Source organism: Peromyscus californicus, unplaced genomic scaffold (genome assembly GCF_007827085.1).
Source record: "Peromyscus californicus insignis strain IS unplaced genomic scaffold, ASM782708v3 Scaffold_4__1_contigs__length_199733344, whole genome shotgun sequence".
Classification (NCBI taxonomy): Eukaryota; Metazoa; Chordata; class Mammalia; order Rodentia; family Cricetidae; genus Peromyscus; species Peromyscus californicus.
The window spans coordinates 134,385,499-134,412,936 of record NW_026294562.1 but is presented as its reverse complement, the minus strand read 5'-3'; the positions used below and the strand labels follow the sequence as shown (position 1 = coordinate 134,412,936).

Here is a 27,438-nt window from a genome sequence, read left to right as displayed (position 1 = left end):
GTTTCCTGACTGAGACAGAAGGCCCATGTGCGTACCTTTCGGAAACCTGTGGTAGGTGTGGTAGAGACTCCGCATGGCCAGTTCCTGCAGAGGCAGGACGTGATCATTCTCTGTGCCGATGGCCTTCACCTCAGCTGGGAGGAAGACGGTCAGCTGCCCAGATGAAAAGGAGAGCAGCTTCACCTCAGACACCTGGATGGTAACGCCACAGCTGTATAAAGACACAACACAGCGGCGTCAGTAATGAGGTAGGGCTGTGAGCCTGCCCACAAGGTGATCACAATGTGTATGTGACAATTCACGGTGGCTGAGCTGCCAGCTTCCTTTCCAAGTGAGAAGATGCTGACTGACCCAGGCTCTCCCTCAGTCCTGGCTCAGGGACACAGACAGCAGCTGGAGTGTGGCTGCGGCATCACTTTAGCAAGGCTGCCTCTGCAGCAGCCTTTCCTCAGAGCATCTGGGAAGCTTGGTGGGTGAGCTCCGCCGTCCCCCATTTTACTGCCCTTTCTAAGTTAATGCTGCCAGAAGCTTTCAAGTTAATTTTGAAATTCACAGGGAATTTGAAATTCACAGGGAAAGTACAGGGAATTCACTACATGGAAGAGGCTAGCCTTGAACTTGCAGAGATCCTCCTGCTTCTGCCTCCTAAGTGCTGGGGTGGCAGGTTACACTACCATGCCAGGAGTTCAGGAGTGGAGAAAGAGCTGGAGAGATGTCTAAGCAGGTAGAGCACTTGCTATGCAAGCCTCACAACCTGGGTTTGAATGTGAGGATTGCCCAGAAAAGCCAGACACAGGAACACTGACATCTGCAACCCAAGTGTGTCCCTACCAAGAGATGGGAGATGGGGACAGTGGACTTGCCTGATTTCCCTCAATGATGGAATTCGATCTAGAAGTATGAAACAAATCCACCCTTTTCTCCCTAAGTTGCTTTTGGTCAGTGTTTTTATCACGGCAACAGAAAGCAGACTAGAATGACTATTAAGACAGTATCTTTGACTTTGGCCGAGAAGGCAAGGACACACTGGGCACAGGACTGGAAGGCAGAAGCCCTGGGCTCCTTTGTTCATTACAAGTTCATCCTGTGTCCCTTCCTTCATCCCACTGGAAAAAAGTTATACAGCACAGTTAGTCTGTAACCCTTGTAAGGCGGGGCATGGATTCAGAGGGGTTCACTTTGACTTAGAGCTAGACAGTTTTAGCAGGAATGAAGGCTGGTACATCAGGATGCCACATGGAATGAAGAGTGGCCAACAGCAATATCAGAGCCTGAAGACTCAGGCTGTGCATGCATCTCAGGGGCTGGAAAAAGGGAGCTGGGTTGTGCAAGAGTGGGCCAAAAAGGTAAGCTGAAGTCTTCATGGTGAAGACTACTGGATGTCTCTTTCCTAACTGGTGACATGGACAGAGAAGAGACTGATTCCAAACAGGGAAAGAAAACTAAAGACACAAAAGGAAACAGGACCAAGGAAGTGATTAGGGTCTGGACAAAGGTGGGACAAGAAGGGGTGTGGAATGGCTAGTTGGGTAAGAAACCAGTGTCCTTCTCCGCAAGTTGTAAAAGCAAATAACTCATACTTTCTAACTACTGGTAATTTGGGGGGGTTTCATCTGTTTTAAAGAGAAGTTTCATTACATTTCAGAAGCAGGGAAACCGGAGATGGACTGGACTAATTCCACTTAGTGACTTCTCTTTCAAAAGAGCTGGTTTTGTTCATCTGATCACATGAGCTCTGGTATTTTAGCCAGGAGTCTTTTTTTTTTTTAAAGGTTATTTCAAAACTATCTAATATTATAAATTTAAATTGTCAAAACAACATAACTTATTGCCACGAGTTAAGCAGTTAAAAAAAAAATGGAGAAAAAGTGAATGATTTTTTTTCTGGGCTTCCATCTTCAAATCCTCCCTCCAGTCTCTAAGTCAGGCCCAATGCTGTTTTGGTGGTCTTCAGTTTTCTCTCTCTATGCTCATGGGGAAAAAAAGGCAGCGACAGACTCTTTCTTTTGCTCCCCTCCCCCCAACCAAATGCGCTCACACAATACCATAATACTCTGCTCTACACATAAGCATGTGGCCGTCAAGCTAGAACCAGAGAAATCTTTTAAACAGCCATGTAATGTCCAGAGTGTGACTAACACATTTACCATGTTCATCTCAGTTTTTTCAGTTCTCCCTATCATCACACCGAGTCACAATAAAAGTAACACATCCTATGTACAGAAATTGTCACGTAACAAAGATATAAATACCGAGAGGTTCTAAATTGTACTATCCAAAGACTGCAGGATAGTACTTGCTTATATAATCATAACTGAGTTACCAGTCACCTCAGTCTTTGGCAGACCTGACAGATGAAAATCAACAGTTTGGTTTCTGAGTTTATTGTTGTTAATATTCTGACCTGCCCCCTTGAAGCCCCGCCCCTTGGGGGTCGCCCTGTATCCTGACGTAAGTCTCTTTTTAAGGAAAAACCCTGCCCCTCCCCCCTCTTTCCTCCCACAAGGTGTACACCGCTCGAACCCCCTCTCTCTTTCTGTCTCTCTTTCCCACCTTTCTCTTCATCTCTCTATTATAATAAACTCTCCACATGGATGCAGTGTCTGGGTTGCGAATTACTTGCCGCTGCCACTGCCATGCCCCACATGGTGTGCATCTGCCCAACATGCCAGCATGGCTCCCTGCATGAGTGGGATACCCTGGCCCAGCCAGCAGTTGGTTTCCCGCACGTGCATAATTCATAACAATCACCTTTGGAGATGTCTAGTGGTCACTCACATCTCTTCTGTGACCGATCCATTTACACTGTTTGCTTAATGTTCAATTGAATTTACAAAATCAACTCTTAGAACCTTTCATATTGGCAAACCCTTGGTACACACAATGAAATACTTCTATCAGGTCACTTTGGAGATGGTGTTTTTCCCCACCCACCTGCTATTCCAAGCATCCATTTCCTTCACCCAGCAGCCTCTCCCCTGCATTTCATGCATCCACCACCTCCTTCACAGCATCGAACTCTTCTGATTTTGTTAGGAGGGTTATCCTTATGCTTCTCCTAGTTACCTATCATATTATTTTACATTACATTTATCTTTTTTTTGTCCATGATATAAAATAGAACAAACTGTAGCATTATCAAATAAAATAAATGTTTGCCTCTGAATTGGAATGTTGTCTTCACTATATCAAATTCCTAATCAAATACTTTTCAGTTTGCCTGAGGAGGTTCTGATCCATTTCGGACATTTGTTTAATCCATTGTCCATCCTACACAGTTCCGATTAACCCACTTCACAGAAGATTGTCGGCTGATATGTCTGCCTGCAGGATCCTTCTTAAATTCTTTGTATTGTAACTCTCCCTTGCTTTTATTCGCCTTGAACTTTACACTAGTTTTATTTGGACATCTCCCACACTTTCCTAGGTTTCAATTCTTTCAACATGGAGTCTAATATTGATTGCTGGTTTACCAGAGGAAGACCACCCCCTCCTGTTTGCTGACAGGCTTTTCTGCTTCTTTGTCTTTTGAATTAGAAATGTCTGCTTTTCTTCTCCTTCATGGTAAGTAGGATATAAAGTAGTGGCCATCTTAGGGACTGAAACCTTATTCCAACTCATCTCAAGTTGCACACTGAGTCAACTGCTAAGTGACTAGAAGCTGCCAGAAGGTCACTGTACATGTGAGGGTCCAGCCAGGAGTCAGGAAAAAAAAAAACCAACTAGCCAAACAAACAAACAAACTCCACCTATAATTGAACAGGGAAAACTCTTAATAACTAGTGAAAAGACTTAATTACTAAAAGGAGCTGTGATGGCTAATACTGACTGCTAACTTGACAGGATCTAGAATCATTTAAGAGAAAAACCCCTGGGTGTGTCTGTAAGGGCATTTCTAGATCAGGTTGGGGCAAGAAGGCTCTCCTCCCTCCTGTGGGAGCACCATGCTATGGGCCGGGGTTAAAGACTGAAGGAAAAGCAGAGAGCAAGCTGAGCACCAGCATTCATCTCACCCTGCTTCCTGGCTGCTCTACTGCCTCGGCTTCCTGCGGTGACGGACTGTAGCCCTCAAACCGTGAGCCAAGACAAACCTTCCTTCTTTAGTGGCTTCTTGTCGGGTACTCTGTCATCGAAAAACCAGCCAACACAACAACAACAACAACAACAAACCCTGACCCTGCTGTGTGGAAGAAACAAGAGCAGAAAGCAGGTACTCCTTCTAGAATATAAGGAACACGAAGGAAAAAAGGAAAGCACAGGAAACCCGGCCACTGCTGGGAACTCCTTGGGGCCCACAGTCCTTGGGCTGAGGGTAGGGTAGGAGGGCTGAGTACTACAATGTTTGCTGTGTGGTGACCCAACAGGAAGGGGATGCCTCATGTAAGGAAACAATGACTTAGGAAAATAACAGCCATCTGTCAAATGGAATTTTGGCAAATGTCTTATTTTTTGTGGCAACCTGGCAAGGGCATGGTGCCCAGGTATTGAGTCAAACACCAGGCTGGCTGTCCTTGTGGAGATATTTTTAGACGGGATTAACATTTATATTAGTCGACTGAGAGTAAAGTGCATTGCCCTCTGAGTAAGACTGGTGTGCTCAGGTGAAGGCCAAAACAACTAAGACGGAGCTTCTCCATGGAAAGGGGAATTCTGCCCTTCCCTACAGATCCTGAGAAGTCTCCGTGACTGTGGGAACTGAACCCTGACAAACTCATGTAGTAAGACAATATTACCTATTTCTAAACTTCAGTTTTTATGTTGTATTTTTAGTGAGACAGGCATTTGTATACTTCTCTGAGGAGAGCATTCTTTGTGGCCTTGTGGATCAGTCACCTCAGAGACTCAATATCATGAATGGTCACCATAGGGTCATTTTTATACAGCATAAAATAGCCCTTGGCCTGGGCAGGACTGATCTGAGCTGTAGCTTGAAGGATGTCTTTACATCCACATTGAACTTTACCTCCACACTGAATAATGAGAACCCTGAGCAAAAAAAAAAAAAAAAACAAACAATAAAAATATGGAGTTAAAAGCATATTAAAAAGTTGGCTTCCAATTTATGATCCTTCTCTGATTGGCCTCCTGAGTGCTGAGATTATAGTACATCATTCATGGATATTTAGTTCACATCACGGCTGCTTTAACAGCTGCTGCTTCCTAGACCAATCCTGAGTGTTTTTGCATGGACAATGCCCAAACCCAGTAACAGCAGCTAGGTCAGGAGACTGAAAGCCAGGTTTTCTTAAGGCTCTGATTGTCCGTTGCAATTACAATGGCAAATTAAGTTGAAGGGACTCACAAAAACACGTGTACCCTTACTTTCTAGAAAGTTTCATCGTTCTTTGATAGTTCTTTTAGCATATACCCCTCCGCTTCACCACTAGCTATAAGAAGCTAATTAAATTTAAGATCTATCGATTGAATGACTTCTATGATTTACTCTCAATAGCCAGCTGCAGCAAGATGCTGCGAAGGATGTAAGGACTGAGTCAGCCCTCCTGTGGCCCATCTTCCCTGAGCTGCTCCTGCAGGACTTGACTCTGGAGGAGTCAGCAGAAGAGACCCAGCCCACATACTGTGAGTCCAGGCAAAGGAGAGAGAGAGACGAGGAGGAGGGGGGGGGGGGGAGGGGGAGGGGGAGGAGGAGGAGGAGGAGGAGGAGGAGGAGGGGGAGTAAGAGGGGGAGGAAGAGGGGTAGGAGGAGGAGGAAGAGGAGGAAGAAGAGGAGGAGGAAGAGGAGGAGGAGGCAGGATGGCCACTGACAGGGTAAGTGTGGATGATGACATGGCTGCTACCAGGATTCTGAGACAATTTCCTTCATCCTTCAACTTCTTCATTTCCAAAATAGGGACAATTCACAAGAGTTTTTGGAAAGACCTTGTGCAATAGCACCAATGAACCAAGGTCACATCGTCTGGTACACAGCAAATTCTAATCCATGTATATGAGTAAGCTTTCTTTTTATTATTAATTACTGCTTCAGAGTAAGATTAGAGCCGTGGTAGTCAAGGAAAGGGGACTTAGCTACTTAGAGCACGGGGCACATAGCAGAGACCACAGCTCCAACCAACTGGAATCTGGAACATGGACGAGGCTGGTAGGCACTGCCTTGGAAAGTGAGCATTGTACATCTAAAACAGGAAGTGACCCAGGGCAGTGACAGTGACAATGAATGAACTGTCAATAAGAGGAATGGAAGACACAACATGCTTCAGTTCACAACAGAACCAGATTATTAAACAGTGCTGGTTCTGATTTATAATTCAAGTAGTTTAAATCATTTTAGACTAAATGCCTAGGAGGTTACAAAATATATGTACATTGTACCCTTAAGTAACTTATTAAAACTTCAAATTCTAGGACCTTTGGTTTAGATAATTATAATAATTATTAGAAAACATCCCTTTAATTCAGTATTGTCATAGCTGTCGTTCATCATTTAGCTTAAAACAGGTTAACTGAATAGCAATGTCACCTTGCCATTGAGATTTTGCTACATATTTGCTCCAAAATATATGATGTAGCAAATTAATTCATATCCATCTTCGCTTTCATTATTCCAGTTAACAGTATGTCAAAAATGAAGATCTAGGGCTGGAAAGACGGCTCAGTGGATTCAGCACTTGTAGTGCAAGCGTGGCCTGCATCTGAACCCTGAGAACTGATGTAAAAGTAGCACATGGCTGCAAGATAGGAGGGGGAGACAGGAGACTACTGAAGAGCTCATGGGCCAGCCAGGCTGGCATCCACAGCGGCAAGAGAACTTCAGACACAGGGGGGGGGGGTGGTGGTGGTGGTGGTGGTGGTGAGGATTGACACTGGATGACGCCGGAGTTGTCTTCTGACAACAAGCATGGCACACACACACACACACACACACACACACACACACACACACACACAGGAGGAGGGACAGGGACTGAAATATTTTTCAAATGAAGATTTAATCATTGATTTTTGAATCCTTCAGAAAGTACCCACAACATCTACCTGCCATCACGGGGATGCTACAGACTTACCCTCCCCTTTAGCAGAAACATCTTTTCATTTTACCTAAGGAGAAGGAAAGAAACACTAGCTAGAGCGAACGCCTTTGTCCCGATGATGGCTTCCCTGGGCAGTTCCTCAGCAGCTCTGAGAAGGGCTCCTTTGCCTGCACTCCATTGCCTTCTTTTTCTGAGCATGGTCTTGTTATGAAGCCTAGGATGGCTGCACTCAGAGCAATGCTCCTGACTCAGAGCAGGGATGACACACTGGGCTTTGCATCAGCACGTCAGGAACTGCTTGTTTATCTTCAGCTGCTTCTGAGGCAGGGCACAGCTTTGTGTTCACGCCCCCTCAGAGGGCCTGAGCCTCTTGAAGATGTAGAACGTGGTCAGCAGAACTACTGCTTGGCAAACACTGCTGCTGCTGCTGCTGCCTCGATCTCTCCTGACTCTCCTTGGGCAGCAAGCAGGCAGATTGTCACATGGTCTGGCAGCCCCTCTCTCCTCAGTCCTCTCTGCCATCTTCAGGTTGGGTCACTTCTCTGTCGGGTTAGCCTATTCTGCCATATGATGCCATCAAACAACGGTTTCATCTCGGGCACTACAGTTTTCAATTCTAAACTCTTGTTATATTTCTTCTTTAGACTTAGTTCTATTTTTCTGGTCTTTTCATTCGTAAGTCTATTCTCTACTCATTGATGAAAGTTACAAGATTATTTTATAATCTTCACCTTTTCACTCCAACATTTCAGGTCACCCCAGGTTGGCCTCTAATTCTTGATCCTTGAGAATGGGCCAAATCCCTCCAACCTTACATACCACAGAACTCTGAACTGCATCCTGGACATCAACACCTAGATCAGAGAGACTCTAGACTCTGTTAAGGTCCTCTAACGCTTTAGGGAAACACTAGCCTTTTAGTTTCGGCAAGTAATTCACTTTGCTGGAGTCCAAACGCAAACTGCTTTAGGGAAACACTAGCCTTTTAGTTTCGGCAAGTAATTCACTTTGCTGGAGTCCAAACGCAAACTGTCTTGAATGACAGGTCAGGCAACACTTGTGTTAGATGCCACTGCGCTGCTCTGGGCCACGGAGGTGCAGCTTGGAAACCCAACCTTGTCTGAAGTGTAGAGAGCCCTTACATAGCCACGGTTTGTGAACAAAGGACACTATCAGTGGAAGAAATGGCCAACAGAGTAAGAGAGGTTCAGCTGGCTGTACTGCAAAAACTAAACACAAAACTGTCAGTCAACAAGTGGGTCAGCTGGGTGTGGTGGTCCACACTTTTACGTTCAGGAGGCAGAGGCAGACCGATTCTATGACTCAAGGCTAGCCTGGTCTACATAGTGAATTCTAGCCCAGCTAGGGCTATATAATTAAGATCATGATTCAAAAATAATGACTGAACAGACAATTCTCAAAAAAAAAAAATAGAAAGCAAGAAATTTAAGTGGTCAATAAATATTTTAAAAAGCATTTAACATCAAGGAAATGCAAATCAAAACTACTTTGAGATTCTTCTTCACCTCAGTCAGAATAGCTGTTGTCAAGGAAACAAATGACAGTGAATGCTGAAGAGGGTGTGAGCAAAGAGGAACCTTCACTCCCTGCTGGTGGGAGCATAACCGGTACAGCCATTGTACATATAAGTCTGAAGAGTTCTCACAAACTTAAAGATGAACCACCACACGACCCCGCTATAACACTCCTGGGTATATAACCAGGAGACTAGATCTTACTGCACACACCTGCACATCCATGTTTATTGTTGTTCTATCAACTAACAAGGAAATAGAACCAGTCTATCAACAGATAAGAGGATAATGAAAATGTGGTATGCATATACAATGAAATTGTATTCCACCATAATGAAAAGTATGAAATTTTCAGAAAATGGAAGGATATGGAAATTATATTAACCTAAGAAACCCAGACACAGAAAGACAAATCCTGCAGGTTCTCTCTCGTATGTGGATCCCAGCTTTCAGTGTTCCTATGCATTGACACATGCAGGCACGGGCTGTGGAACTAGGGACTACCAGAAGGAAAAGAGGTACTGAGGAACACAGGTACTGTCAAAGTGGAAAGGAGCTGTTGGGGGTAAAGGGAAGAGGGTAAACAAAAATAAATGAAGCTTGAAACATAATTCTTTGTATGCTAACTCAAAATAAATAATTTAACAATGTACTATAGGTTAGTATGTCTACTCATGACATATTAATAAACATCTTTCACTGACTGGGAAAAACCCTACAACTGCTCTGTGATCTACAAAATGTTGAGTCCACTGGCTCAGCTGAGTTGAACAATTCTATAACCTTGAGTAGCTGCATACCAGACCATTAGGTCACTGAGAAACTGCTCCCAGATCCAGCTGGAAATGTCCATGCACAGACGCTTGTAGTCTTTCTCACACAGCCAGGGTTCAGGAGAAATACCCCAGGTGAGATCACTTTTACTATGAAGTGCTCCTGCACACTCAAATGTGCCGCTTACTGCCCCCTAAAACCCTAACTTGTACTAGAAAACTCTTTCTGAACAATGTAGATGAACTCACGGCATTTATTCCTGCAGTAAGAGACAGACAATCCCAGAGAAAATAGCACCCGTGAAGCTGGCCAACAGCATGAACCCAACAAAGCTGTGGCTGCCAGCTAGCCTCTTCTCGGCTCTCCCAAGGGTTCTTCCCCCTCCTAGCCGTGGCTTCCTGTGAAGCTCCTTCCATCATGAAGATGGCTGACCTGTGTAATCAACAGGATTTAATGTTCATGCTCTCGGTGTCAAGCATCCTCTCTCCGGGTATTTACTATTTGTACTGTTATTTTTGCCAGAATAGGCATTTAAATCCTTTGTTTTTCTTGTAACTTCTAGCACAGTCCTGACATGCTTGTTAGTGCCCAGTATTTGAACAACAAATATACAATGAGTAGGGGTTAACTTTGTTCACATTCCTATAGATATCAAAGTTAATTTCATGAGACTTCTGAAACTTAAGTGTATAATTTTATTTGTATTTCATGGCTTTCTGTATATTTCATACTCCATTCTCTAGTCTTCCCCAGAGTTTATTTATATGTGTGTATATGTTTGTGTGCAATATAAGCAAAATACTATCAACAAAATATCTAAGGTAGTGTTTCTACATACATATAGACATGCATTATAGACCGGATTTTAACATTATGCTCTACGGGTCCCTAAAGCTGTGTTCACTCTACTGCTAGAGCTCGGATTTCCTGGATCCTTGAGCTGAGCAGGGCTGTTGTGCTTTTAGACCTGGGGCTACAGAGCAGTTGGAAGCAACATGTGTAAGAGTGAAGTTCAAGGGAATGGAGCCCGGGTGTCAGTTTGTACATCATCCTGTCCAAGTCCCTTCCACGCTGTTTTCCACGATCCCCAGCTGTGCCTAAGGGCCATGAGGGCTGACATGTGTCCCTTTGCTCATCATGGTATTTGCTTTGCAGTGACCAAACAGGGAAATTGCTCCCTAAACACCCAACAAATGAACGCTCCCTTGCTAGACCCCAGGGCACACACCCCTTTCTTTCTGTCAGGACCGCCTCTGTGTTTTTCCTCTCTCTCCTATAGAAAGGCAGGAAGCACCAGGGCACTGACTGGGCATGGGAGCCTTGGTTTTTTATTTATTTTATAGGCAGAAGAAGGAAAGGGAAAAGTGGGACCTCTCTTCAGCACCCCCTAGAATTTTGAAAATGTTTTGTCATTTAAATACTACATAAAGGAGTATTTTTAGGCATAAATTAGGCTCAATGACCTAAAAAGGATAAATGGCTTAGGAATCTAAAGACCAGAACATTCAAAGTTTTGGGTTAAAGAAACAGACTGAAAATGGAGCATAGTCTGTTTGTAAGTTGGACTGCACAGACCCCAATATCAATACTATAAAACTGGGTGTTACATATTTCCTACTAATAATTTTATTTTTCTGTATTACTATCAATGAGATAAGCTCATAACAATATGAAGAAACCATAGACTATTAATTAATACTTGGTTTACTTTTTTCCTGACTATTTCCACATAGGTTTGGCATTCTTCTAAAATCCACTACCATAGCTGTGGGTACAAACTTAAAAATGAAAAACTTTCTCTTCTGAGCACAAACAGAACATCCTGGCAGTCAGCAGCGCTGAACAACAGCTATCCCCTCATCGTGGCAGAGGCAGAATTGATCTTTCAGTGCAGCCCGAGTCAGTGTGCGAGCTTGCTTACATATTTTCATGTGTATTACTATGACAAAGGCCATTCTGAGTCAGTGTGAGAACTTGCTTACATATTTTCATGTGTGTTACTATGACAAAGGCCATTCTGAGTCAGTGTGCGAGCTTGCTTACATATTTTCATGTGTATTACTATGACAAAGGCCATTCTGAGTCAGTGTGAGAACTTGCTTACATATTTTCATGTATATTACTATGACAAAGGCCATTCTGAGTCAGTGTGAGAACTTGCTTACATATTTTCATGTGTGTTACTATGACAAAGGCCATTCTGAGTCAGTGTGAGAACTTGCTTACATCTTTCCATGTGTATTACCATGACCAAGGCCATTCTGAGTCAGTGTGTGAGCTTGCTTACATATTTTCGTGTATATTACTATGACCAAGGCCATTCTGAGTCAGTGTGTGAGCTTGCTTACATATTTTCATGTATATTACTATGACAAAGGCCATTCTGAGTCAGTGTGAGAACTTGCTTACATATTTTCATGTGTGTTACTATGACAAAGGCCATTCTGAGTCAGTGTGAGAACTTGCTTACATCTTTCCATGTGTATTACCATGACCAAGGCCATTCTGAGTTAGTGTGTGAGCTTGCTTACATATTTTCGTGTATATTACTATGACCAAGGCCATTCTGCTCATCTGCGGAAGAATCAGGCTAGAGTAAAACCTTTTAAGAATTCACTAAGATATGACTATGTAGTGTCACATCTGTGACAAAGTCAGCTGCAGAAAAGCCACTCAGCTAAACCTCGTAACACAATCTATTGTTCCTACTTCAAGGCGGTTTTGGATTTCATCAGCCTCGACAGGCTGAGTTCGTTTAGGGCTTCCCACGATAACAAATGTGGCCTCTTCCTAAGGGAGAGGCATGGTTCCTAGGATGGCTCTCTCTGGAGCAATCAGCACTTACTACCCATTCCCTGGAGCCAGGCCAACACAGAAGCGGCTGTCCTCTGTGTTCAGTACTGCCGCCTGCCTTCCCGCTGAGCATGAGTCAGGCTATGCAGCTTGTTGGGAGTGAGGAGTCAAATGTGTCATTACGTCATCTCAAAGGTGTGCCTTTGGCTGCTGAAGTGGGGAAAGTAAACTAGGAGTCCTTTGTCTCACCCCACCTGGAACCACTGCATGTCAGGTGCCTGTGCTGGCCTGCTAAAGGGAAGGCAAAGGCCACCTTCCTAAAAGCCTGTGAGAAGGGGATTATTGTTGCTCTGACTGAAACATCTGCTTGGTCGCTGGACTCATGATTTGTAAGAAGGGACTATGTCTGCTGCTGAATTCTAAATATTTAAAATTGGCAAAATCTTAGATAAAAGGCAGTTAAAATGGCAAATTGTCTTTGCAGTCATGTTCCAAGGGAAAAAAATCTTTTAACATAATGCCAATTCTTCTACTTTCTAGAGTTTATCATGGTATGTGTGGCAACGTAGACGTACATGAAATTTTCATGCTCTAGACTTAAATATATACAATTTTATTTGTCAATGAAGACAAAGGTAGAGCTATTTTGATAGTAAAAAAGAAAATGCAGATGGTCTCTTTTTTCTTTACACTGCAAAGTAATAACTCACCGCACCACAGCATACTAGCTGAACACAACATCAATATTCTCAACTGCTTGCCTAATATTCTTAGTTCATGAAGGTATTTGGTTTAGCATATGAAGGCCAAAGATAAAATTAAGCAGACCCATGAAAACCAGTTCATCTATTTCAAGTCCACACTGAAGGCATCTTACCCACTGCAGCCGATGACCTTGTTGTAGAGATAGGATGGCAGGCCTTTCAGGTGGATGTTGTTGTCCACATACACGTACTGCAGTTCTCGAGAGCGACCTAAATCTGGATCAGAGAGAACAGTGTTATAATTCCTTTAGGAAGGCACCGTGTAATATACGATCATAAAAAAAAACCCAAATTTCTATTTTGGAAGAAAAAAAAATGAATGTTTAATTCTGAGTGTAAACTTATGGCAGTTGTAATACTGGCTTTTGCGTCAAAAAACATGATGTAGAAAACTTAATCTAGACTTAATCTAAACTTACTTAATCTAGACTTTGATTTTTAAACTGGAAGATGAAATTATCAGGAGTAGAATGTTTGATTTCCTCTCACATTTTGTGACAATTTCAATTGTCTGTTATAGGGCCTTGTTTTCCCTTTTTCATCCACAGAAAACATTATGCAAAGTAAGGTGATAGGTCAGGCTCACAAAACTGACTGTGCCCTCCCCCAAAAACCCTGGATTTTACTTTTATTTTATGTGTATGTGTATGTTCCAGAGTGTATGTCTCAGTACTCCATGTGCAGTGACCGCAGAGGCCAGAAGAGGGCGTTGGATCCACTAGCCCTGGAGTTGTGATGCTCGTGGGTCACGGTGTGGGTGCTGAGAACGGACCTGCACCCTCTGAAACACCACCGACGCTTTAACCACTGCGCTGTGTCTCTAGCCCCACTCCTTCATGTGTGCGTGTGTTTCTGCAGGTCAGAGACCAATGCCAGATGCCTTCCGGGTCTCTCACTGAACCTAGCACCCACCAAGTTGGCTGCACTGGCTAGTCGGTGAGCTCCAGAGAGCCTCCAGCCTGCCTGCCCCCCAACCCCTCCAGCACTCAGACGGTAGGCTTGCTTCCACCACCATGCCTTGCTTTCTACTGAGTGCCGGGAATCTGCAGTCAGCTCCTCAGGTTTGTGCAGCAAGCATTTGACCCACCAAGTCATTGCCCCAGCCCTCCTTCTGCCCTTCGATGAAGATGCTTTGCTTGGATGAACTTTAGTCAAGCTCTTGAACCTTCTGTCACATCCCTCCCTCTGTACTTCCTTGTAAAATGTAGTTGTAATGAAGAGCCCTGCTAAGTCAGCTTAGCAAGAGCTATCCCTTCATATCTGGTCATCCTCAAGCTCCTCGTCCTCCCTCATCTCCCAGGGGATTCTGATGAAGACACTGTTAGGTCAGTATCTCCTTTACCCTCTCAGGTTCCCATCCACTGACCCTGCTACTTGACTGTCAATTTCAATGTGCCCTCACTGTATGTGGAGCTGTCCCGATCTCTCTTCTACGACAAAACCCCACAGCAGAGGCTCCTGTACCCACTCCAATGGTCTACTGTGCTCTAAAGGTGTCACCGAACACGTGTTCTCTTTAAACATTACATACATCAAGATTCCCCGTGGCTCATCTTCCCTGGGATGAGAGACTAGAGGAAGGTGTTGAGCGGTGGGCAGCAGAGGGTAGCTAGATCAGGTAACAGCCTGCCTAGAGACTTAGAAGCCAGGCAGACACGGGAATGTGTAACTCTCCTGCAGCTGCTGGATGAGGAAGAAGTGAGACACAGCCTGATCTCTAATCCAGAGAGGTGAGAAAGCGGACCTGAGACCTGAGGATCTGGAATTAGGGGCTGGGATGTAGGCCCATCTTTTCAATGTCACTACAGTGAAAAGAGGTATACCACAGAGAGGCAGAAGCCACATGTCCCTTGAGGCAGCAAGGCAATGGAGACAGGAAACGTGGGAAGGGCTCCAGCTGGGGAAATGAGGAAGATCCACACGAGTCTACTCTGAAGAAGCACTTTCAGGCCCCAGGGCAGGTCCTCCATGACTCTAGCGTTGAGATTATGCAAATATCCTATTTTTTCTTAAAATCTTCCACAAAATGTTGCTCAATAATTTAAGCATTGCCAATAATTTTACCATGGGTCTTGTTTGCAAACATCATATAGTTATGAATGTAATGGCAATTTTTTTATCGTTATTTTTCTGGCCACATTTACTAACTAGAATTCTTCTGTAAGGAAGAGTCATCCTTTGAAAATATTTTTATACTAGTATAGAATCACAGACCTCTCTATTGTGAAGTATAAAAATCCAATACCATCATTATTTTGTCCTGTTACACAAATGCTTCAGTCTTGGCAATTAGGAACGAATGTGGACTTGCTCTTACGTTCTTTTAACAAGTCCTCATTCTTTTCTGACCATTTCAAGACATTCTGGTAATATACTGCCGGCTTGGCTCACAATTTCTCCGCCAAAGCTCCGAAATTAACCCCTTCTCCAACTTCCTCTTCTTGGAGAAACCCTATCTATGAACCAGGTGTGTCTATGACTACTGAAGCACCAGCACCCGAAGATCTTGGGGCCTGGGAAATGTGCATGTACACCGACCCTCACAGATATACATCTCAGGTGCTAGACATGTCTCCAGCACAAGCTCCGAGGAGTGAGCCTACTGGGTCAGATTCTCTAGCGCTGCCAATATTTCCTTCTGAGAGTATGCCAGCCTCAAGTCCCTAGCACTGGGAGAGAGCATCCTCTCACTCACAGGAAGCAATTCATATCATAGTTTAAAAGTTTTGCTAATTAGGGCTAAGAAACAGAATCTCAACATTGTTTACATTGTAATCTTCTAATTGAGTGTAAGCAACACCCCTCCCCCCGCCAATATTCTATCAGGCTCTTGGATTTTTTTTTTTTTTAGGCAAAGCTCCATGTCTCTGTTACACATTACAAAGACTTTCTTTCAGTTTGTCAGTTGCTATTTGACTTTGTTGATAGGTATTTTCTGGTACACAAAAAACTGCAAAACAATCCCCTCCCCCTGTATTAGAGATGCTAAGGCAGGAGTGTGTGAGTTTGAGGCCAGACTGAACTACACAGTGAATTCAAGACCTGCTTGAACATCTAGCAAGAGAATGTCCCAATAAAACAAATACCAAAAAATCAAAATATTAAAAGTTTTAAATGCAAATTCAGCAGACTTCTCCTCCTGCCTCTGGCCTTAGGGACAGCTAGCTGGCCTCCTTGTGAGCACGGCTAGAGGGCTGGAGCACAGTCCATCTGCTTCTTTTCAGCACTTGTGGGCTTTTCTTTTCCATCCCTCCCTCCTGTCTTCCCTTTCTGTTTATATTTGTAGCCATAATTCAGTTGGAATCTATTCTTATGTTTAGCATAAAATACTTTAGCATTAAACATTTATGTTTAGCTAGTAATTTAGTTTTCCATTTCTCAAAGCATTTTGCTTACCTTTCCACCAGAAAGCAAAGAGAAAGATCTCTAGGATGGCTTAGTGGGCAGAGGTGCTTGCTGCCCAGTCTGATGACCCGAGTGCCATCCTCAGGACCCACACAGTAGGAGAGAACCAACTCCTGCTAGTTGTTCTCTGACCTCCACATGCACCGTGACACGTGCACACAGCACGCTGCACATGAACAATAATAATAATAATAAATCGCTAAGATTATCAAAAGGAAAAACATCACTAAGTACTCCGATTCCAGACTCTAACTGCTGCCAAATCAAGCTCCAAACATGTAAAAACCACACTGAGAGGGAAAGTCAAGTGGTTGTGACATCAGCACCCACGGTACCAGCCGGCACATATGCCTGCCAAATGACACAACACTGCCTGGTCCTTGGGCTTTATCAGGGATAAGCCTCATACGAAAAGTATCTCAAGTTTAAATCATTATTAAATCATTATGCAGCAGACTTTCAAAGTATTAAAGTATGTAATGTACCAAAAGATTGAAAACTGCTCTCTTATTGAAACAAAAAATTTTACACTTACAAAAACAGGTGAGAAAAATATCAACTGATGATACCATATTCCATTAACAATAGAAAAGGCCTCAGAATTCCACTAAAAATATCCATTTCCTCAGGAGTCCTCTGACAAAGATTTTTAAACACAAACAGAAATTTACAGTTTAAAGACATATAGAAAACTTTTAAAGTAAAAACTTCATTTACATATTATGAATAGGCTGCTCATAGTGGCACACACCTTTAATCCCAGCACTTGGGAGGTAGAGGCAGGCAGATCTCTGTGAGTTCAAGGCCAGCCTGGTCTATATAGCAAGTTCCAGGCCAGCCAAGGCTATGTAGTGAGACTCTGTCTCAAAAACAAAACAAAACGAAACAAAATCATAATTATAAATGGTCTCTAATCTCAGATTTGCCTTTTGGAGCCCTGGGGCGGGGCATTCAAGGAAAGCCAAGTGAAGGTTCCTGGCTTGGACTTGAGCAGCAGTAAGGCATGGAGCGCACTAAGAGTTAGGAAATGTAGGGATCAGAGTCAGCCAGCCTGGGTTGAATCTTCATTCTTCTACTTAGATATGTAGACTTAGGATCTCATCTGTATAATAGGGAAAATAAAACTGTCTCCTAAGTTTGGTAAGAATGACTAGGTTTAAAAAAGATCAAGCAGGATTCTTGCTACAGAACCTTCTCTAGTATATGACAGTTATTATTCTCATTATTATTAGTAAGTGACACACTGGGAAGTGTGGCCAATTAAGAGAACTTTCTTTGGCATGCGGCAAGGGTACTAACCCTTTTCTATACTTTAATTGCATAGAAAGAGTTGGAGGCTACGGCCTCTGGAGATGATGATTCATCCCTTCAGGCCAAGGACACCAAATAGGACATGACAGAGGAGGTACCTCTCCGCTCTAATATACCACAGAATTCCTGTGCAAATTAAATGAGGTGACGTGCAGAGATCACACCACCAAGTTAAATCCACACTGACACTTGCTACTTCTTACAGAGTTTAGCCCTCTCTCCTCTCTCTGTTTTATGGGGGAAAGACAACTTGTTAATGATTTTAAAATACTGTTTGGCTTACAGTTTATCTTAGGGAGAATCTAGCCAGCACTTCCTGAGCACTTTGTAATTTATTACATATGACCTTAACAGTATGCACTAGTTTGTGCTATAGCTGAATCAAAAGTAGGATCAACTGTGTTAAAATCTATTACATATTAACGTTTCTTAATATTTCCAAGTAGCGCAATCTGGGGTGGGGAGGAGGGAAGGAAGAGAGAGTGAGGGAGAGAGAGAGAAAGGGAGGAGGGAGGGAGAGAGAGAGAAAGGGAAGAGGGAGGGAGAGAGAGAGAAAGGGAGGAGGGAGGGAGAGAGAGTATGTGTGTGAGTGTACGAGGGGGGGGAGAGGGAGAGAGAGTGTGTGTGTATGTGTGTGTGTGCAATGACATGCTTTTAGTGTGTTTGGAGTCAGGACTGAGCCTGGATCTGGGCTCCCTACTTGGTAACTGATTCCTGATTCGGAGTCTCTTCTTTTGCTGGACAATGAGGATGATGATGGAACAGCTCACAAATCTGTGAGTCTATGAAATTGGTGTGTACGGCGCCAAGCTCTCAGCACATCGTGGTCATTTACCTCCCTCTTCTGAGTGTACAGAGATCAGAAAGGGAGGGTCAGAGCCTGCAGAGAGCCGGGCAGCTGTTTTAGCTGACACAGCACAGCCTGCTGGTGAGGTTGAGACAACTCCACGTCTGGCAAGGTCCCAAGCTGAGAGGGCTGTGCTCTGGCAACCTCAGGAAAGCATGCTCTTAGCTGGCCAGAATACACTCCACTGGCAAGACTCCCAAGCACAAAGGAGCGGCATTTAAATAAATGAGGCTGAAGTATGAATATGTGTTGCATGGAAAAACTTTGAGACTGTCCTTATACTGTCCTACTCAGACTAACCTGGAACTCACTAAGCAGCTCAAGTTGTTGTCAATCCTCCTGCTTCAGGCTACAGGCATGAGCCACTATGTCTGGCTTGGTTCCTATATTCTTTAAAATTTTTAATTTTATGATCATTGGTGTTTTGCCTGCATGAATGTCTGTGTGAGGGTGTCAGAAGGCCTGAACTGGAATTATAAGTAGGTTTGAGCTGTCATATGGGTGCTGGGAATTGAACCTGGGTCCTCTGGAAGAGCAGCCAGAGAGCTCTTAACCACTGAACCATCTCCCCAGCCCCAGTTCTTATATTCTTAACAGAAAATCTTCACTAAATAATAGACTTTGGAAGAGACTATTGACTTACTAGTTAATAAGATACTGGTTTATTTTCTTTATTTGATTAATATTATTAATTCATATTAATGCACCAATACTTTATGCTAAAATAAACATCATAAAAGAACATTTCTAAAAACTTCTATGGCACCTAAGAAGAAAAGGCAGGCAGATGTCTGTGAGTTAGAGGTCAGCCTGGTCTACATAGTGAGTTCTAGGACAGCCATGGCTATGTAGAGAGACTGTCTCTTTGTTAAGTTTCAGTCTGGTAGAGACTGTCTCAAAAAAACTAAAACCAAACACACACACCACCACCACCACCACCACCACCAGAAAAAAAGCCTTGTGAAAAAGACTCAATATGTAAAACTTAGAAAGCATACAGCTATCTGCCTGCCCAAAATTTAAATCCATCAATAACTTTTCAGGTGGCTTTTTTTTTTTTTAAAGTTTGTTTTTTTGAGACAGGGTTTTTCTGTGTAATAGCCCTAGCTGTCCTGGAACTTGCTCTATAGACCAGGCTAGCCTTGACTCCCAGAGAGACACCTGCCTCTGCCTCCCAAGTGCTGGAACTAAAGCATGTGCCATCACCACCCAACTTGGAGTGGCTTTTAAAAGAACTATACCACACCTCAAGTAGTTCCTTCTTTACAGACTCACAGATCAAAGTGTGCCAAAGCTAGCAGTCCTGCACAAACCCCAGTTCTTTTCCTCTTTCAGCTTCAAGGCTCTGGCAGACGCAGTCCACATGGCTGTAGAACAAAAAGCTCCTATGTGTTCCGACGATTGCTCTTCTAACCACACAGTATGAGCAAGCACAGAGGGATGCGTGCCAGAACAGAGCGGGGTCTGTGTTTACTATACCCCAGGCTAGTATAAAATTCATGTCCTCATCAAAAGAGGAATAATAAGGTCTTTTAAACAATAAGGTGGGAGCAACAGAAACCAAAGCAGCAGCTCAGAACTGGCTATTTGCAATGCTCTATCAATGTCAAACCAGCCATCATAGTTCAGTAAGCCAGATAGCCAGTCTTAATTACACCATTTCAAATACTATAAAACACAAGGCTCCCCACACAACAAATTCAGAACATTTACAGACTATTCCGAAATGACTTTCAAAACAAGTTAAATCACCCATACGATCCCCTATATAACAAGGACACTTCAGCCACTTTTCTAGAACAATGAATTCCTTTAGGTGCTAACTTCTTTGAACACAGACCCATGTACCAGACTCCATTACATCTTTTACACAGCCATAGTCATTCTGATAGATTCAGCTTTTACAAGATAAAATTTCAGGGTTGTCAAGATGGCTCATTAGGTAAAACACTTGCTATTACCCTGATATTCTGAATTTGATCCAAGGTCCCACATGGTAAAAGAGCACCAATTCCAGCAGGTTGTCCTCTGCATGTGCAACACACACACACACACACACACACACACACACACACACACACACACACACACAAAGAGAGAAATTTAACAAAACACTTTCACAGTGGATTGTAGTTTAACGAGATGCTTCCTACTCTGTAGATCACAGATGACTATTAAAATAATCAGACTACAATGGATTTGAACAGTGGAAGGCTTCCTTTGCTGTCAGTTTAAAGAGTCACACTCCAGGACCTCTATTTCCATTACAGGTCAAGTAACAGGAGCCATAAGCAGTAGGCTAGGTACTGAGGGAGATGCTTTGGGGCACAAAAATCAAGACACAGTCCTTACCCGTTTTTATAGTCTGATGGAAGAGCAAAAATAGCTCATACTGATTGGATATTTATGAAGACTTATGACATGCTTTTACATGTATCTTACAGAATTCTTACAATAGTGCTATGAAATGTGTTACTATTATCCTATTACTGATAATTAAATAACTTTCCCATGGTCAAGTCCACAGAACTATTAAACTGTAGAGCTGGAACTACTGCATAAGTACCTGCTCCAGCATGACGTATGGGGACAGCTCTTTAAGTAGGGCTCATACAGAAAATCGGGATGGCGCCGCCCAGAGGAGGAAGGGTACCGAGGGAACATAGCCCAGGCATCCAACTGTGAAGTCTGAGCTGGATCTGCAGGAGACATTGCCCAGGAAACAAGCGATGAAGAAAACATCTCTTTGTTTCCTCTAAAAGACCAGAAGGCTAGTAGGTAAGTTCCTACTCACAGATTTCAGGCAAACATATCAAGGGTAGGAAAATCTCCTTCAGGGAAGATCTAGGGAGGGACATGTGCTAATGACCGCCCAGCACGGTAGAGACTTAAGGACTCAAAACAACACACTGTCCAGTGCCATGGCTGACAGCCAAAGAGCCCACTGTCTCTGCTACAAGGCATCCTGAACTCTTGCTCGGTTGGACTCGGGCCCATGTGTTTTGAACTTAAGTACTTTAGAACGATGCCTGATGGAAATTCCAGATTCTTGCTTTTAAGTCAATTAACAACATCATCTGGACTCCACCACACTGCACATTCTTGTCACCATCCTGAAAAACTGTAAGCGCCAGAGCCAAGTTAACAAAAAGCTTTGCTGCCAGGTATCTGGCTCTAGGCTTTGCCCTCACAGCACTCAGTTTCCTAAATTTCACATCTGTCTTTCTGTGAGTGGGTGACAAGCTGTTTGCTTGTTTGAGATAGGATGTTATGTAGTCCAGGATGCTTAGTCTCATTATGTGACTAAGAAAGATCTCGAACTCCAAGTTCTCCTGCCTCTACCTCCCAAGTGCTGGGATTACAGACATGTGCCACCCCATCTGGCTTTGTTTTGTTTTTAATTGGTACTTTCAAGAGGACAGGGCTTGATTTTTCCATCTCAATCTCTTCCCACCCCACCAAATCCTACTCAGGCTTAGCAAAAAATACATATTTGTCCATATAAAGCTCAGCTAATCTCAGTGTGCTTTCTCATTACACACTAGCACAGAAAGTCAACATCTGGCCCATGTTTGCAGAAGTCACATTAAATAATCCCTCCTAATTCTCTAAGAAAATCTAAAGCCAGAGCAAAGATTTAGGAGGACAATGTAGCCCTATTAGGGGACAGCAGAAAGGGACCAGACAAGGAAAATGATTTTTCATTACAAATACATCAATTATGCATTGTCTGTGCTTGCTTTCTCCTCCCTCCCTCCCTGCCTCCCTCCTTCCCTTTCTCATCCCCCACGTGGACGGATGCACGTGTGTGTGGTGGCCAGAGGTCAACCTGGGTTGCTGTTCATCAGATGCCGTCCAGCTTGTTTTCTGAGATAGGGGATCTACCGACAAAGAGCTCACCTAGTAGGCCAGGCTGCCTCCTCCTCCCTAGAGCTGGGCTTACAAGTGTGGGAACCACAACCCAGTTTTTTCACAAGGGTGCTGCAGCGGCTTGAACTCATGGGCAAGCACATAGTGTGAGTTATAGCCCTAGCCCTGAACATCATTTTCTTGAAGACTTTTGGATTCCAGAATTAAAACTTCACTCTTAAAGTAAGATCTTTATGGATTTTAATGAATAGACTAATTCTCTCATGTCTTTCCATTACTAATTTTTGGACTTTATTATAAAGGCTTTCATTGGTTTTTATTTTTATTTTCATTTATTTTCTACTTTGTAATTACCTTAATTTCATTTTCAGTTTTTCATTTCATTGATACTTCTCCTTTAATTACAGACTTACCCAACATTATTCCTACAGAATACAATTTTAGCCTCCTATTTAGGTTTTCCTTTAGAAAGCAGTTGTCACACTCTGAGGTCAATGTAGGCCTAACTCCAGTTCCTGTGACTGTCTGCTTCCACTCGAACAAATCTGCTAGCATTCCAACTTATTTAAGGCCACAAATGTGGCATTTAACTCCCACTACACAAGGGTCTCAGGTAGCAGTTCTTCAAACTGCATCCATACATGTACAGTTCAGTAGAATAGAATTGACAAGCATCTCTGAGTCTGGGATCATGAAACTTATCAACTGACACATGCATCAGAACATCACAGGGCATTCCATAAACACACATTTTAATCTTTATGTATAAGTTAAAATTAAAAATGAATTTATTAGTTTCAATATAGCTCTAATAGTGGTTTACAGTCTGATTAGTTTTACTGTGTAGATTTAAAATAAAAAAAACCCATAAATAGTAATTCCTGATTTTCTCAGCAAATACAGAGGAAGTGGGGATAAATAAGATGCAATACAAACAGTACACACATACTACACTTGTAGTTCTCATCCTCCATCTGCAATGAGAAGGGAGGGGCTTGCTTCAGCGCATGTTTAAAAATCCCAGGAGCTGGTTTCTAACACTTACTTGCTACATCTGGTTTTCTCTTAATAAAGTATCCAGTTCTTACAAAGCAAGCAGACAAATCCCCGATGTTCTCTTACTGTGAGGCAGACGGACAGTTTGAAGCCCTCTCCATGCCACAGTGTAGGAAACAGTACAGAAGCTATCACTGCATGCCAGCACTGGTCTGAACACTCACAACTTCCCAAGAGAACTGAACTTCACCACTAGACTCTCTAAGAAGTCCAGATCATTTCTCATTACGAGGCTCTACTAACTTTTGGACTTTTTCCATGATAATTTATGCAAGGTTATTTTGGAAACCTCAATGTCACATTGCCAAATGTTCTTAAGAATTTACTCACTGGGGGTTAGAAAAATGACTCAGCAGTTAAGAGCACTTTCTGTTCTTGTAGAGGGCCTGTGTTCAGTTCCCAGTACCCACATGGTGGCTCACAACCATCTGTAACCCTAGTTCTAGGAAATCTAATTCCCTTGTCTGGCCTCTGAGAATACCAGGCACACATGTGGTACACATACATACATACAGGCAAAGCACACACATAAAATATAAATAAATCTTTCAAAACAAATAATTCACTATTTTCAAAAATTATTTTTTACATTTATTTATGTATGTGTGTGTATGTGTATATGTGTGTGTGTGTGTGTGTGTGTGTGTGTGTGTGTGCGCGCGCATGCGCGCGCGCGAGTGCGAGCATGTATGCCAGAGCACGCACGTGGAAGGACAACTTGCAGGAGTCAGGTCTTCCTTTCCACCAAGGGGTCTAGGGCTCAAACTCAGGCGCTCAGGCTGGATGCCGAGCACTTTCCCAGCTGAGCCACCTTGTTGACCCTCACTGTTTTCTACAGAAACATTTCACAGAGATTTGACCTGCTAAAGTCCAGTCACCTCTGTTTTCTTCTCACCCACAGACGTTACAAGCTTTGAATTTAGTGACACAGCACTTTCAGAGGTAAAACACGCTCGTCAATAGCCAGCCCGGGCCTAGCGACCTGCCATCCTTGCATCTATTACTCAACATGGAATAAGTAGAAAACATTCCCAAATAATTAGGCTGATTAATTATGCAAGGAAAGCCAGGAACACCCGGGAAAAGGCCTTTTCTCTGTAGTCCCCCGAACTCTCAGAAGCTCAGAGCGAAATCACAATTCTGTGAGCTGGTCAGTCAACCCCACTCTATCGCGTCAACAGCAAAAGCACGGTTTGAGACCGCTGCTGACGTTCCCAGCATTGGGCTCAAGGACCGCTCTTTTCCTCCTAGCTGACAGTGATCACTGTGAACCAAGCCTCTCTGTAGACTCATCTGTCATTCAGCTGCCGTTGTACAGCAGTGACAGGAGCATCCTTTTTGATGCAGCTTTTCATCTGGGGAAGAAGACAGTCAAAGAGCCTTCCTGGTTTTGACAGCATCACCAGTGACTAACGTAGCCCATACTCAAAGACAGCTAGCAGGCCGAGAGCACAGCTCACGATCCGAGTCATCCGGACCCCCAGCCTCTGGAGCTGCCCTCTGAAGCATCTGGATCGGACAGCTGTTTAAGAAACAGCCCAGCAAACTGGGCTCCCTTTGGCTGAACTTCAGTAGGAGACTAAATTCAGTAAGTGATCCCCCTGAATATGAGTCCTACCTCCCTCACAGAGACATCCCAGCACACATCTCACAACACATATGTTCCTAGGCCAAGTTCGAAGCAGCATGGCTAAACAGCGCTTTCTGTTGCTTGCAAACTCTGTGTGTGTGTGTGTGTGTATCTGTCTGTCTGAATACCATAAAGAAGCGCTCATATTTGCTAAATTTCTAGATGGTTCAGTTCTGTGAAAAGGGAGCACTAATAACTGCATGTTCCATTTGACCCTTTCTCAGACCATTCTTAGAATTAGACGGCTATAGTTTATCTTAAGAGTCCACAGGAAGATTTCCAATGTACACTCTTAAAAAGATTATCATCATCATGTAGACAAAGTCTTACACAGTGGTCCCAGCTGGCCTAGGATATACTCTATAGTCTAGGCTGGCCTCAAACTCACAGCAATCCTACTGTCTCAGCCTTCTGAGCAACATCAGCATTGGGCGCAGTACATTTAGAAGACACCCCAAAGCTGTCACTACTGAAACACAGATAGGAATGGGCAGCAAATGACCAGGGAAGCGAGGAACTTCTGCAGGGTAGGAGTAACCTGAAGGCGAGTGCAGGTGTGTGAAAAGGTAAAGTTGAGACAGAGGGTAAGGAATGGCATCATCAAGAACAAGACAGCACTTAACCTGTGCCGGCAGACGCTGTCAAGAACTGGAGAGATGGCCCAAAGGAGACCAAAATGGCAGAGTGAAAGCTACCCTGGCGACAGCCACCTTCAGTATGGAGTCCCCTTATGCAGACCAATTCTGGAACACAGAGAGAATGTGCCGAGGTGGAAGGAATGTCAGATTTAGAGGCAGAGTCTGAGATTCAGTTCTAGTACTAGTTGCAGCTCCAGGCAAGTTACACAACTACTCTTCTGTCAGTCTCTGCATCTGTAAAACTAGTTTGCCAATGGGTTTGCCAAACTTAGTTTGTAGTAAGTTTGATAATAATTAGAGACTATATGTGCAGCAATTAAATGGGATCCTCAGCTAACAAGGCAGTAGACAGTAACTGACAGTTTATTACTCCTGCACCGTTATAGTAACACAGACAGTAGTCTCACAAATGCCGTTTCTGATGGGAACACACCTTACATACATAGTTATCGATGATAATAACAGGAGAAGACTGCAGAGGCAACACTAGACTTAATAAGCGCATCTCTTTCTGGACACATCTGACAGTCAAATCATGAAAAATTCAAGGTTGCTTATAAGAGAATTTGCAGTTTCCCTCTGAACTCTGATGTTACATTTGTAAGTGGAGTTTTATGCCACACAAACAAATGAAATGACTTAATCATGTCTCTCCCTCCCTCTCATCCCTGCCTTCCTTTATTTATTACCAGCACTGACTGCACCAGCCGGTAATCACATGGTTGAGAGCCATTAGGAAGTGGTCCAAAGGTTCTGGTGGCTACTGTGGGGTAGGAAGTGTCTTGAACATGAGAAATGTTCAAGAGGATGTGTAGCTAGAGTTTTCCGGCCTGGCCCACAGTCAGGACAAATCTCTGTCATTCGCCAGTCCCACAGCCGCTCAGACCCAACCAAGTAAACACAGAGACTTATATTGCTTACAAACTGTACGGCCGTGCCAGGCTTCTAGCTATCTAGTTCTTACATCTTAAATGAATCCATTTTTATAAATCTATACCTTGCCACGTGGCTCGTGGCTTACCGGCGTCTTCGCATGCTGCTTTGTCATGGTGGTGGCTAGCAGTGTCTCCCTTCTGCCTTCCTGTTCTCTCCTTTCTCCTCTCTGTTAATCCTGCCTATACTTCCTGCCTGGCCACTGGCCAATCAGTGTTTTATTTATTGACCAATCAGAGCATTTGACATACAGACCATCCCACAGCAAGGATGAGCATAAATGGGGTGAGTTACTCCACAGCTTCGGCTCCTCACTTTTGAGTCATCTATACCTGTATACTTCTTTATAATTCTCATCCATAAACTATGTGGGATAGAGATGATCATCTCTGGCCTACAAATATGGGCAGTGAAGCTCAGCAATTCCTACAGATCACACCTTGTGAAGAGGCACAATCTGCCTCTGTACTGTGCAGGTGCTCGGCCCCTGCAATTGTTCTGAGTTCTCTTTGTTAGTCCAGCAGGTATGTTTACTCTTCAAACATTTATATTTGATATTCTCACTCTAAAAGCTCAGATTTCTGAGAAATATTGTTTGCCTTTGAATGGCTTTATGTTAATTTGTTCATTCTATAATTGTGGAGTATATTTGTGGGAAATTAATCTCCTTAAATTTAGCAGTCTTTCTTATGTGAATTTATTTTGATGTTTCCAATGTTTTAAAGACTTCATGAAGAGATTTTAAACTGAAAATAGACAAAAATGAATTATATTGGCAAACATTTCCTTTCAGAAGCTAGTGAACTCTTTACTTCATTGTCCTTAGAGATAAATTATTACTATAAGATGCTTTTATGAGTGAAATTACTATAGTTTAAGGTCCTATGTGACTT

General features: G+C 43.2%; 1 protein-coding gene across 4 annotated transcripts in view; it reads right to left on the bottom strand.

Annotated features, from left to right (window-relative positions):
- The window catches only part of Lrrc28 (leucine rich repeat containing 28), a 127,237-nt gene that overhangs the window by 23,070 nt on the left and 76,729 nt on the right, over positions 1 to 27,438 (bottom strand). For all 4 annotated transcript variants that reach the window (XM_052761394.1, XM_052761397.1, XM_052761396.1 and 1 more), the window contains 2 exons: positions 12,969 to 13,071; positions 36 to 211 (listed from right to left, as the gene is read on the bottom strand). In XM_052761394.1, coding sequence (XP_052617354.1) covers positions 36 to 211; positions 12,969 to 13,071 — 279 coding nt within the window. The remainder of the gene's footprint in view (positions 1 to 35; positions 212 to 12,968; positions 13,072 to 27,438) is intronic.